The sequence below is a fragment of the Cygnus atratus genome, chromosome 2 (genome assembly GCF_013377495.2).
Source record: "Cygnus atratus isolate AKBS03 ecotype Queensland, Australia chromosome 2, CAtr_DNAZoo_HiC_assembly, whole genome shotgun sequence".
In the NCBI taxonomy this organism is placed as follows: domain Eukaryota; kingdom Metazoa; phylum Chordata; class Aves; order Anseriformes; family Anatidae; genus Cygnus; species Cygnus atratus.
The window spans coordinates 54,050,526-54,064,389 of record NC_066363.1 but is presented as its reverse complement, the minus strand read 5'-3'; the positions used below and the strand labels follow the sequence as shown (position 1 = coordinate 54,064,389).

The 13,864-nt window shown below is 39.4% G+C and overlaps 1 protein-coding gene across 1 annotated transcript in view; it reads right to left on the bottom strand.

The window, feature by feature from the left end:
* Positions 1-13,864, bottom strand: part of CAP2 (cyclase associated actin cytoskeleton regulatory protein 2) — a 65,246-nt gene that overhangs the window by 13,091 nt on the left and 38,291 nt on the right. The window contains exons 5-7 of the mRNA XM_035549835.1: positions 9,406-9,549; positions 9,071-9,156; positions 7,228-7,333 (exon numbers count right to left, since the gene is read on the bottom strand). Coding sequence (XP_035405728.1) covers positions 7,228-7,333; positions 9,071-9,156; positions 9,406-9,549 — 336 coding nt within the window. The remainder of the gene's footprint in view (positions 1-7,227; positions 7,334-9,070; positions 9,157-9,405; positions 9,550-13,864) is intronic.

The window sequence follows — 13,864 nt, the reverse complement described above, 5'->3', positions numbered from 1 at the left end:
CCCTTCACAAAGTCCATTTATTTCTTTTCTGTATAGGGTGGTGTTTGTGAGAGCTGCTGGGAATAAAATAGCATGTTACATGCCCGCAAAAGTTCATCTTTCCTAAAGCAGCAGGTGCTTACCAGCTTTGCTATTTGCAAACAACTCTTCAGATTAGCTTCAAGCAGATGTTAACAACAGTGCATCTTTATACAAAGAGTATTAAGAGCCATTTGGACCAGCAAAGGCGGTTATTTGCAAGCCGCCTTTCTTCCTCTTTTATTTCAGCTGTTTGCCCTGGTAACAGCTGCTGTTCTCAGTGCTGTGGTGTCTGTAGACATCACGTCAAGTTCTGCTGATAGCCAACTGCTCTCATTACCATGTTGGTGTGGTCATTGCTTCATCATTTGCAAATAGGCCCCTTGTAAGAGTTCTGTGGGCAATAGAGAGCTTCAGCCTCGGTTGGTGAAAATGTAACCCAAAACTAAGCCATTAATGTTTAACCTCTTAGCTTTGTATCACAGTGAACTTGATGGGGTATAAATCTTGTTCCCGGGGCTTTCTGAAATGGGGGGAAGTGTAATTTTCTGAGTAAGATCCTATCAAGAACAGAAGATGCAGGCCCTACAGCCATGCAGTAATAGCTCTGTAGAGGACAGAATATTCCAGAAATTTTATCTCAGGGAAAAAATTTGTCTTCAGCCTCCTACTAAACGATGATCTAAATGGGGTGACAGGAAGGGGTTGGGTTTTGCTCCTTGCTGGATGGCCCAGAGCCACCTGCCAGAGGTTCAAGGCCCTCCCCTTGACTGCGCCTCAGCAGCTTCCCCTGCAGACAGCATCTGAAGCTGCCAACAGGCCTGGCTCTGATGAACGCGTATTATCACGGTGCAAGGGTGTGCAGGATTGCAGTACCACCTCAAAGCATGTTGTATTTCTACCTGTGTCTTGTAGGACTGGCAGAAGGGTGAGGCACTTCTGGTTTTCACCTTGCTCTCAACCCAGCTGCCTCAATAGCGTAAAGAAATGACTGTTCATGTTGAGGCAGGTGGCTAGATAAAATTCACCTGTGCCGAATTCCATTTAATTCCCTTGAAGTTATGGTAGAGATTAATGAAGCCCTTTGCTCCGGGGAGCTGGGCCTTGCTTACTGCACATTTCTCCTCTGGAGCACAGTGCAACAGCCACTCTTGTTAGGGAAACAAAATGAAGTCTGTGCACCATGTGAGTGCTCTGGGTGCCATGCTGTGTAATTTTTGGTGGCCCTATGCAGTTTGTCATGTCTTTAGGTCTAAACCCAGCTACTGAGAGACCGTAAGAATTTCTTTTCATGTCTTATCACAGATGTTAGTATTTCCTGAACGATATTTACTGAGCAATTCCCTGGGTTAGCCTTCTGTATCACTATTATTGTGTTGTACTGAGGGGACGAGAGGGGCTTATGTGCCAGGCCCTGTATGAACAGCACCAGTGTTTCTCTGGGTTTATCTAGTTTTAGGCTGACACAGTGCAGCAGAGGAAACAGGGGAACAAAGTTCTTGTGGTAGGAACCTACTGTGGAGCATTTGAATGGACACCCATCTCTTGTAACTGTAATGGTCGTTTTTATGGAGGACAAACAAATTACAAATATCTATACAATGCATATAAATAAGTTAGATATGTAATATATATATATATTGCCTGTATATAACATAAAGTACCTATGTTATTAGTCATTCATGTTAAGATGCAGGTATCTATTTGTGGCTGAGGCAACAGGTGGCTTAGATAGAGGTATAAAATCCCTTCCTTAATTTATTGAAAAGCCTCCTTTTCAAGGCAGCAGGTAAGCAGAAATCCTAACGGGGACTGCATTCTCCTTAAAAATAAGGTATCTCTGTTTTCCATCTCTCCCCCTTTTTAGTAATCCTGGTTTCACACCTAAAATGATTACAGCATTCTGTATTGTTTTTCCTACACATATGCACAGCCAAAGACAAGAATCACGAAGCTCAAAATATCATGTATCAACCTCTGGGAACAGGTGGATTGTGACTTAGGGGCACAGAGCTCTCATTAAGGTGTGTTTTGTGTAAAAGTAGCTTAGCACGACAGTTCCATTACCTCCCGTATTTAAGCCACCTGTCTGCACGGGGTTATGCTGCCCTCAAATTTACTAGACGAAACAGCTGACTTGCAGGGCCTGTAATCTTTGAGAGTTAGAATACAAAACAACAAAAAACAGACTAGGCTCTTTTTGCTTGTTACTGGGTCTCAGCAGAATTACTTATCCGTTGAGTTTGCAAACTTTGAAGCCCTTTTTAATACACTTCTGCCACTTGTCACCTGTTCAGGGTTTAAAATGGTGCTTACATCTTCACAGGTATCCAATCAAAACTGTTCTACCCAGCCAAGGTCTTCTAAATTGATAACAGGAGGCTTTTGCTGGCAGGAGTTGGTCTTTTCAGCTTGTTCACCGCAGCACTTAGAGAGGTGATACATTGCAGGAAAGTATTTTGATAGCACAGGAGAGAGGCTATTTTATAGGAAAATGTGTGGAGGTTATTATTTTAGATAAGCATGAAATGGCCAAGGTCTGTACTGAGACTAGTATAATTGCACTCAGACAGGCTAACGTAGGAATCATGATGGCTCTTCTCAGTGGTTCTGAGCCATTTGTGCAACCTGTGGAGAATTTCAACTTTTAAAGAGTGTTTTTAGAATACTATATAATTAGTTATAAATATATGTATATATATATATATTTAAATGGAAGGAAAAAAAGACTTGAAGGTACAGTATTGGCTTCAATGAGATCAGGTTATAAATAAATCTCAACTGCTTCAACTGCATCAACTGCTGCACAGATGCAGGCTTCCTCTTAAGAGTTTATTTTGATTTGTAAATGGGGGCGGGGAGGGGGGCATAATATTCATCACTTGAGTGAAATTCTCTATTAAACCAAACACCGTAAAGAAATTCATCTCTATTTTCTTTGTATTTCTTCAAATCCTGATGGCAAAATTTGTCCTAAATGACAACTTTATGCAAAGAGTGAAAACTTACTGCAGCTCTACTTGCAAGTGAGAAGAAAATTTAGGACAATTATCCCTGAGTAAGATTTGTTTCTTAACACTTATTTGATGTGCAGGAAACTACAGCAATCTCTCCTTATTGCTGGTTGTTTTCTTGCTGCATAGTTAACCTGCAGAAATAAGAGCAGAAGTTTCACTTCCCCCAGCTTACTCATGCAGTCCTTGTAGCAAACAAACTTTTATGAGGCATTCTTGTGAGCTTATATTACAGCTGTTCATTTCTTTGCACCACCAAAAAAAAAGTAGGGAGGGAAGAAAGAGCTATGCTTCACTAGAATCCCTTCTTTAGGGAAGAAAAAAAAAAAAACACTTGCTATTTATTAGTAACAAACTAAAAAAAGACATAGCTCACTGTTAAAGCTGTAGATTTCATGTTGAAGTCAGAAAGTTGTAGCAAGCAAACCCAACAGTTGCTGCATGGGAAAAATGCAGCACTGGACATTTAAAACATTTTGTTATAATAACACTTTTTGCATAAACTCATTGACATCTGAGAATGTCGTATCCAGTGGCAAATTAAAACTTGCAAACCTCCATTAGGTTGGTAATTACTATCGTTCCCATTATCAAGATGGCATAATTGAGATAAGTGAGTAGAGTGAACTGCTCCTCACCACAGGGTATATTTGTGGCAGACGGAGGCACATACTTTACAGTCAAAATAATGAACTCCAGAATTACACTTTTAATGAAATCCTGTAGATCCATCTGACATCCACTGACAGGAATGTTTTCCCTGACATATGCACAATCTAGTTAACATTAATTAGAAAGAAAACTTCAGATTATAATGGAAGTATAGAGTGGCACATTTTATTCCCTGGGATGATCCTACTCACAAACACACACACTCTAAAATGTAATTTCTTCTGAGAGCACAAAGCCAACAAATATCCTACCTGTCCCTATGATGTCTAGAAATGCGTATGATTTATGTAGGGTCCAGTTTTGTACTACCATTCTCCATGGGTAGCAGAAGAGGCTCAGGTAGGCAAAGGCTTTATGGTGCTAAGCTCTGCTGATTTCTAGGCTTTCTCCTCAGACGGTCCCATGCATTTCAATAGGATGGCCTCAAGGAGTAAGCTATTGGTACACGTCTTGGCAGAATCAGAGCCAAAGTGAATAAGGAGAGAGAACTGTGGCAGATGCAAAAATCTGTAAGCATCTGTTTTTATCACCAATTTATTATAAAGCTAAAAGAAGTACCTGTTATTATCAGAGCTCATTGCTTAGCCATTATTTCAACTTTTTGCACCCGTTTTAGTATGTGTCTTGTAATTTATTAAGACATTTCTTTCACTTTCCTCTAAAGTGTCTGCCTGTGTGCTATTGCCAGAGCCAGGAACACTACTGCGTGCACTAATGAGCTGTCCCAAGGCTGGCTGCAGCCGCCCCGTGCAGCTTGATGGACGGGTACATGGGGGCTGGATACTGCCCGGCTTTGTGACATGGCCATGCAGCACGGCCAGAAACGTGTGTGCCACAGTATGCAGCACCTATAGGTAAAGGGGCCAACTGCCCATTAGAAACACTCTCCCCTCTTTTTTGGGAACCCAAGCTTAATCTGATCAGGCTGATGCTATTAGGGTGATGCTATCAGGGTGTTTCAGTTCAAGTTAGGAGAATACAGCTCTAAGAAATGCAGTTGTTAATGTTCTCCCTGAATCTTTAGTCTCTTTAGAAACACCTAAATATGTCACTTAACAGCTTTTTGTATAATGCTTTCAGCATTGCTTTGTTGACTTCTACAGATATGAAGGCTAAATTATTGGTATAGTGTACTTACAAATGTGCACTTATACTGGCCAAAGACTTTTTCTCTTTCCATCTGTAATAAAATAGCTTTTCTGTATCGTCTCCCTTTCATAAATGTACCACTTCCTTAATGCCTTGCCAAACTACTGCTTTTCCTTTTATGCATATAAGTGGAAGCTGCTGTGTGCCATGATTAACAACTGTGTCTGGAATACTTTTACAGCTCTTATATGTCATATTTCTGTCTAGGCCCTGATTCTGCAAACCTTTATACTTAACTTCATACAGCACGAATCTGTGACTTTCATTCTCACCTTAATATGTATAACAAAAATCAAATTATCACTTTAGTAACTTATTGCTTTCTGGAATGTATTTGTTACCAAGCTTCATAAAAATATTTAAGGAAGCTATTTAAACAACTTGCTAACTTACTGGATTCAAATTTCCATACACTCACATGAAGTAAACCTTGAAAAAATTATACATCCATAAGAAATGTGTTTGTAACTTAATCTTTCTGGCACACATTACATGAATGATAATTTAAATGAGCCATATTTCCAACACAACTTCTTTCAAATCAAAGTGATATCCAAACTGAGTTAAATCAATACTTCAGAGGCAGTAATAGACTCATCACTCAAGATGTAATAAGCACTGTTTGCAGTAAACTATGTTTAATATGAATAAACAAGTCACACCTAAGTGTGTATTCAGCAATTTCCTGAACAGCTAAAGCAAGGGAAATAGAGAGATGTGATGGCTGAGATGCTTTTAAGACCAGTCAAATATAATCTGCAACAGCTACACATCTGTATGAGATTACCAGTACTCAAAGCACTGAGGTTTCCTCCTATATCATAACAAATATAACAAATCTCTATAACGCTACTTCCATGCCTGTAAAGTTCCATTAAAGTGAAGATGTATTCATATACACGTATCTTTCTCTGTATGAACAAAACTAAATTTGTTCCAGATTATCAGGCTAATTCTGCTAACAGGGTGCTACGATTTCTTTTCCTTTTCTAATAATCATTTAAAAATCATCACTCGTTCTCACATTCTTTAATTAAAACAGAGTAGAATGTAGCAAGTGTGAAATTTAGTACTAAATTAAGAAAGAGAATCATAATTAATATTTTAAATTTTTCCTACAGAAACCTACAGAGTAGCAGATAATTCCAGTCCTTCCATTTATCAGGTTTCAACATTTTTGCATTGCTTCAAACTAAAAGGTACACACAGTTCATAGTTTCTCCTGCGTTTGAGCTTGCACTTGAATACTGTAAGGCCTTGTACAATGTGTAGAGAAAGTTGTGAAGAGGAAGGTTCAAAGTCCGTTGCTGAGCACAAGTGATAGACATTCTTTCTCATGATTATCCCCTCCACAGAGGGGAGACAAAGTAACTTTTCCAGATACCTTGTTAAGATACAGTCTGTTTCACTTCCTTAAGAGTTGTTACCCTGGTCTGGGAATTAAATTATCTGGTGGTCTACATCAGTCCTCTTAACAGCCCTTCAATTTTTTAAAATTTTATTTGCCTATAGAGAAGAAATTGTAGTCTTGGTGTGAATGACTGTATGTGCAAGTATGTGTGCACACTGGTAAATTTAGGAAACGACAGCAAAGAGCTTAACATACTCCAGCAATTCTCGTAACTTGATAATAAACACGAGCACATTATTCTAATCCCATGTAGAACATTGCATTAGTGTAGACAGTGGACATAAACTCTTACACTTACACCCAACAGAAAATATATTCTTCGTGTTTATACCTCTCTTTAAGAACAATATTGCCATCATCTTGCTATGCATCCCAGATGTAACAGACAGAAGATGTTTATAAAGAGAGCATAAATAGCACACAGTCATATATACTAGCTCTCTGTGTATATATATATGAAGTATGCATTTCAGAAATTATCTGTATGTATAAAATAATAGTTTTATAAAGATGGCTATCTATGGAGTAAGAACTCGGTATGAATTCCTTGTGTTTCTGTTTCCTGTTATTAAACCTCTCTCTTTGTTCAGATTTTTTACGTCATCCTTCTCCTTCCCCCATCGCACTCACCTAATTTTCCTTCATTCTGATGTGCCCTTTAAATTCTTTGGTTTTGCTTTTGTTCCTCCATTCTACCGTATCAGACCCAGAGAACTGTCCCTTTCCTCACCGTCTGCAGCTGGGGATTATGGTTGTAATCATCTCAAATAATTCTTCTCTCTTCCTCAAAACCTGTACCACGGTGGCCTAATATATCTTCTCCACCTACCTATCAGCTGAGTGGGAAGTTCATTGAGCATGACTTCTGTTCCTGGCCTAGATGTGTAGGTAATGACCTACATTAAAAGTCAAATTGGTTACTGGCATTTCATGGTTCTTCATGAACAAGTAAAGGGTACTTACAGTTTTACTCCAGGTGAGACCTGTGGTATGATGCTCTTTGATATAAGCTTGAAGCTCAGACCAGATGTTCAGATACGACTTCACCCAATCAACATGGCGTGCATCACTGTAAAAAGAGACATTATTTATATGAATGGATGTTTGTACGTAAAGCAGAAAGCACTGCTGTTCATGCTTAAAGCAGGTAAAGCCCAGTGTCTGCTCTACAGCCATGGACAAATCAGTTAGCAGGCAGCAAGCCAGCCCAGTGCTGAAGATGCTGAGGCCCACTACGCTGGAAAGCTTTTGGGCCCTTGCAGAGAACAAACAAGGGCACAGGTGCCTCTAGCATGGACTGCTTCTTGCTGGAAGGGTTGTCATCATCCTGCTCAGACTCACAATCAACTGAAGAAGCACTAAAGCTATATGGAGCTCTGTAGCAGCTACTCACACTCGAAGTCCTGAATCTTAGAAAGTGAAACACCTGTGTGTTCTGTAAAATATTCTAGCTGCCAAGTTCACATGTAGCCAGCATAATACTGGATCACGTAATAGTCATCTGACTAAAATATTTATACATCAAGGATTTCAAAAGTACAAGTCAAAAGCTGGCTCTGGAATGATTCTTTGGGAAGCTTAAGTCTTCTAGTGGGGCAGTAAGTGAGAACAAGAAATACGTAAAGAAAGAGAAACTGCTTGTAAGATGTGGTCCTTACTTATGAAGCTCCAAATAAGAATAGTTACTGAACCATGACTGCTATGGACTGGATGCTCACAAGGGCTTGGGTGCTTACCCTCTATTTATTTCCCTTGGAGCCTGATGTTTAATACTGATGAGGATCTGGGTCAATGGGTTTAACCCAAAGCCTACTGAAGTCAAGAGACAGCCTTCCACTGCTTTGGAAGACATTTTGATCTGGTCGAATATTCAGTGAAAAACAGGACAAGAATTCTTATTAGGAGAGGAACTAATTTTATACCTAACTAATGCAACCTGTTTATACCTTTTTGTGAGACTTTATTTTGCTTCAGAGTAAGTACTTCCAAAGCTACATTGTAAAAATCTTCAGTTACCTCAAGCAGATAAACTAAGGCTTCAAGAATAATATATAATATATATTTAATAGATATATATATCTAATAAGATACACATATAAAATAAATAGAAATGTATACATAAGGTTTATATATATTTATATATATATATTTATATAGAGTTTTCCTCACTAAAGAGGAAAAACTCAATTGCAAGTACTATTTTTCATTGAGGATATAAAAATAAAAATCCAAAATCTGGCCTCCAAAAGCACCGCATCAATAGGATTTATACATGCCTTATTTTTAGAGGGCGTAGGAAGTACCTATATTTTTTCTCTTTCTCTGTCAGCTCACAGATCTTGTTCATGGGATTGTTCTATGAATTCCTTGTGCTCTTTAAGAACAATGCAGTGGTAGAGAAAAAAAATCACTTTGGGAACTATGGAAGTAGATTCTCAGCTGTATACACCTCGCACCTAAAACACATACTTTCAAGCAGAGAGCAAGAACAGCAACAGTATGAGTACACAAGTGAGACAAGGACACATAGAAGCTAGCTAGCCAATTTTCTGGCACCCCAAAAAGTTAAATATAGTCTTATAACTCGCACAGAGTGAAAACCAGCATTGCTAGCGCTGCTGCCATTCACACTGCAACACACTGCAGGTCAAAGGTGAGGAGGGGAAAATAAACTATTGCAATCAGATCTTGTCAAATGCTCTTTTGTTTACAAAATGCTTTTTGTGGTGGTGTTGTGAACCCTATTATTATAGTTAATGCTCTCATCCTCACTGTGGCTAGTAGACACTGGGGCTTGGCAACATACCTGTGCTTGTAGTCCTTTAATACCCTGTTAGTATAAAAGGTAGCAGCATCATTCATCTCCTTGACATAAGGGCCTGGTTTAGGAGACTAGGACCATCAACCCATGGTAGCAGGAAACAATAGAAGGAGAAAGGAGGTAAAACATTAGTCAGACACCTTCCCTTAGGTATAAGGGTATACCTTCCCTTAGGTATATTATAAACACCTTCTTGGGTGTAGTAGACTAAAGAACTATGCAGATGAGACTACAAAGTTCTGCAAGATTTGGACCTATTCTGGGCCACACCATCCAGAAATAGATTTAGAGCCCTCCCAACTGCCCTGGGCATAACTTACCACTGCTATCCAACCAAGTGCAGGTATGCTTTCGCTGACAGCCGAGAGGTGGTTGAACATTTTACTTCCTCTGTTTCTTTCTCTGAAGTTCTGGATTTCCTGAATCTTCTCTGATATTGGCTTGAGAAGCATCGCCACCTCATTCTGAAAAAAAAAAAAAAGAAAAAAGAAAAGAAAAGGAAAAAGAAGAGACACTGCTGTTAACAATGGACAGTCCAAAAACACCCTGCGGTTTAACATTGTCCTCCCTGCCCATTGTTTTAACACTTGGAAGGAAAGGTCAGCATATTCTCCACATTAAAGTAACAATTTAATTACCCTGCTCTGGTTGTAGCAGCAAAATGCAGTTATTAATAATGTGTTGCTGCAAAAATTGTTCTCAGCACTGGCAGCATATTTACGTGCTGTCCTGGTTAAGACCCACAGAGACCCCGTATCTTGGAGTTAGCAAAATGTTTGCATTTTTCATGTGATCTTCCTGGATTTTTTTTTTTTTAGGAGTCTTTACACTGCCTTGAGTTTTTCGTGTTATTAACCAAGCTGTTCTTTCCATAAGAAACAAACTACTTGTTCGATTCATGGCCTCTTATCATCTGGCAACAAGACTGAGAAAGTAGTACACTGACGGCAATATCCATTTTAGCTTTCCCTTTTGGTAAGTTTTAATGTTTAAATTTCCTTCGTCCGCGAGTAATGTGGGAACGTTTCATGGGAAACATAGTGCCTGCAAGGCATGGCTTGGGGAAATTCCCCTGTGTTAATCAGAAAGGAATGGTATCCAGGGGAATGACTGCTGAGCGGAAGGAATAGTGTCTGGAGTGAAGAGAAAAGCAGAATGAATGTTGAGGCTATCCAAGCTCTTCTCCTCTGCAAAGTGAATGTTAATCGCACTGATCCAGTGTTGCAGAAAAACTAATTTAGAGCATTAACTTGCTGGGAAAAATTCTTCCACGCAGAAACAGCACATTGAGGGAAAAGCAGTCATTAGTTTACATGCAGAAGAACTGCTGTATACTGAATGTTGCAACTTTATAAAACGTTTTTGTAAAAACAGACTAATTCTTTATTGCAAAAGTATGCCTGCAGAACCCATGCTATGTCCCACCAAAGAGAGTGCACCAGTCTGATTTTCCCTGCCACTCGGGGTGCACTCGGGGTACTTAAATATTTCCCGGACCATGTGGCAGAACTCCATAGTTTTTACTCACCTTTTCTCAGGCCTACTTGTTCAGTGGAATTAAGTGTTTGCAGGAGAAAAACAGTCCCCATATTCTCAAGGACAAATGCTGTCATGACAGACACAAAACAATGTGTGTGTATGTGCTACTTGATCTCTGTACAATACTTCTTTCCAGGCTCCCATGAGACCTCGGCTTTACAGAATATTATGTCACCTTAAAATAAGCATGTTTGCTGTGGATCAACATAGCTCAAAAGACACCCCCCAAAACAGGACAAAGATGGGTTCTGAATTTTTAAAAGAATTTTGATCCAGCAATGGAGCCTTAATATTTTAGTGGTAATGTAATTTTGAGAAAGCCTTGGGCATCTGACATGCAGGGGATACTTAGTCTTCTCCTGCAACAAAGCGGGCTGGGAGAAAATGAATGTTTACAGTATTACTAGGAGATGAAACTATTTTCTGTTTATGGCTTAATGACCAGCATAAGTCATTACGTCTGAAAAAGCCCTAAAACCTCCAAGATTTGTAGTTCTGAAAAACTGATTTTGTTGCCATAACATGGTATAGTCTGCAGGAACTCTTCCTTCTAATTTCTGCTTGTTTACAGCATACTGCAGCTGGTTGGTTCTTTCTTATTTTTCAGGGAAATCTTCTAAGTGTGACAGTAGCTAACAAAACTGAAATTTAAGAAAGTGCTCGTTCTGCTTTGATATTATGCCAGTTTTCCTCCTATACCGTCTAAGGGATATTTACAGTCTTTAGCTTACTGTGAATCTTCATGGCCCAGTTCCAGCCAAAGAGAATATCAGGGCTAAAAATACAGCTCGGCAGATGCCTGGTGTATCCAGACAGCGCTGGGAGGCAGCATGTTTCTGCGGATAGGGCACACAAGTGGGAGTCCGTAAATGGGGGTTCTGTTTGCAGCTCTTCCGCCAAATTATCGCTCGATTTTAGGAATAGGAAAGCTGTGCTACCTTTGTGTCCTTCAGCTGCCTCTGTATGAAACAATGTTAATGTAGCTGGTTTTCTTTGTAGAACACATTGATATCTACAGACAGGAAGGCAAATCAGGGCCAAACACTTTCCCTGATGGTAACGGAAGACCTGCTCCTCCTCCTACTCCGCTTGCATCTGTGGAAAAACTCCCAACCACTTTTGTGAGTGTTTCCTGTTACTGGTACAGGCAGAATTTCTGTCCCTCACAACACAGAACTTAACATGTCCAGTGACTTGACTGTTTGTAAAACTATAGTGAATTTAAGTAATTCCACAAAGTCCACTGTGAGAGCTTTAAAGGTGAAATATATGTTGCTAAGGGAAGTAGCTCAAAGCAACCATTCACTTGGCACTGTAGTTACACCAAAACGATCCACAAATGGCTTGAGGGTATTTTCAACTCTATCCTGTCTGCTTTGCACCGTAAGAACTATCTAGCCTCCCTTCCTTCCACTCTGCATTTGTTTTATTCTGCAATAGTTGCTGCTTGTCTGTATGGCTGCACAAAACGTTTGTGAGTGCACACAAACTTCTTGTGATCCCAGCTTCTGTGTCACGGTCAGACACAAAGCAATAGAGGCCTGCAAGGAATCACTTCATTGAGTCTTGTCTCCCTCCCGTCAGTTCTAAATTTTTAGTTAGTGATTAAACTGCAGATGAATTATGGTGTATATGGCATCTGGATATGGAAAGGCTCATTAATTCTGGCACTAATCAGTCTTGTTTGGCTCCACAATACAGAACCAGTTGTGCTGAGGGTTCTAGAAGAATAATCTCTTTATTGCAATGAATATTAAAACAGCTGGTTGTTAATAAAATGATTGTCTATGCTCTATCTCCAAGAAAAAATGAATTCAAAGAGATGAATCAGAGCTGTTGGAAGAATCTTCAGCATGTCTTTGGCATGTGCTAGATAAGATTTCTTGTCATTTAAGACACAGCAGTTGTTTAACAGAAATTTAACGTCTTTGTATAAACACCATTCCTATTATAATATCAGTTTTGCTGAAATGTTTAAAAATGCAGAAATGACACAACTTAAAAATATCAAAAGTAATTCCTAGTATGCCCTTGTCCTTTTTGAATTATTATTAAAAACAGGTTGTCTTTTTAAATATTAATACCTAAACAACCAGTCAACTCAGATCCATGTCTTATAATTCTTACCCTAAAATCAGGAGTAAGACTACTGCACTGAGGAGCAAAAGCACTCAAAAAAAAAAGTTAGAGCATGCAACAAGAACTGCCTTAGGCTTTGGCTTCAGAGATTTAACAGCGTAGGCCCAGCTTTATAAAAAGGCCTGGCATATCAGTGTTCCAACAGACCCCACTGAACAGACTTTTCTTTTTCACATTTTTCATAATACTCCCAGGAGAAATTCCCCTGATGACACGTTTAACAGGACTGGGGCATGTGGATTTAATTCATAGAATGGGCAAACTGTTGAGTGGTCTTTTTTCTGTGATTTGCCTATTAAGGCACGTTAAAATGGAGCAGCTTGCTTAAACTTTGGTGCTTGAGCAAGCAACTACTTGAAAATCTCAGCCTTCATTTGGGAAAACTGTTTTTTTCTCGGGACCACTGTTGTTTATAAACCTACCAGCAAGGCGCAAAACCCAGCAGGTAAATAAAAACACAGCTTTTAAAGATGTTATGCATTTGAAGCTAATCTTATATGGTTTTGAGGGCTGAAGATTGTTAACTGAAGAATTTTTATGTTGATGGGTGGCAACACAATTCAGACCTCACTATTAAAGTGTTTAAGCCAACCTGGCCTATTATGAAAAATCACGGCGAGAGAACAAATACACTTTCAAGTTATTTTAAGCGAGGGGGTGGCAACCTTTGGTGTAGGAGCAGTGAAAGAAAACTGAGAGCATTTGGGATCAGCAGCCGCTTTATTTTACTCAGCTGCAGCCAGAACAGCATAACTACAACCTTAATTCCATGTTGTCCCCGATCTACAGTTCTGTTATTTTCTTTTCTTCCATCAGTTCAAAATCTCCATCATATTTGCATTATATTTTTCACAAGCAAGTTTGAAATATAGAGTTGATTTGACTCAGCTGTCTTTGTGTATGTTGGCAAGTATAACGGGAATGGTTCTGCAGTGCAAAATGGTTGGTGCTGAGGACCTGACATTCATACTACACATGTTTGGGGGTACAAACCAAAAAAAAAACCATTGCCTTACTATGAACTAAACCACTTAATGGAGACACAGTCATTACATCTGCCAACAGCCTGGTGCAGTTCCATCCCACACTTTCAAGGCGTGC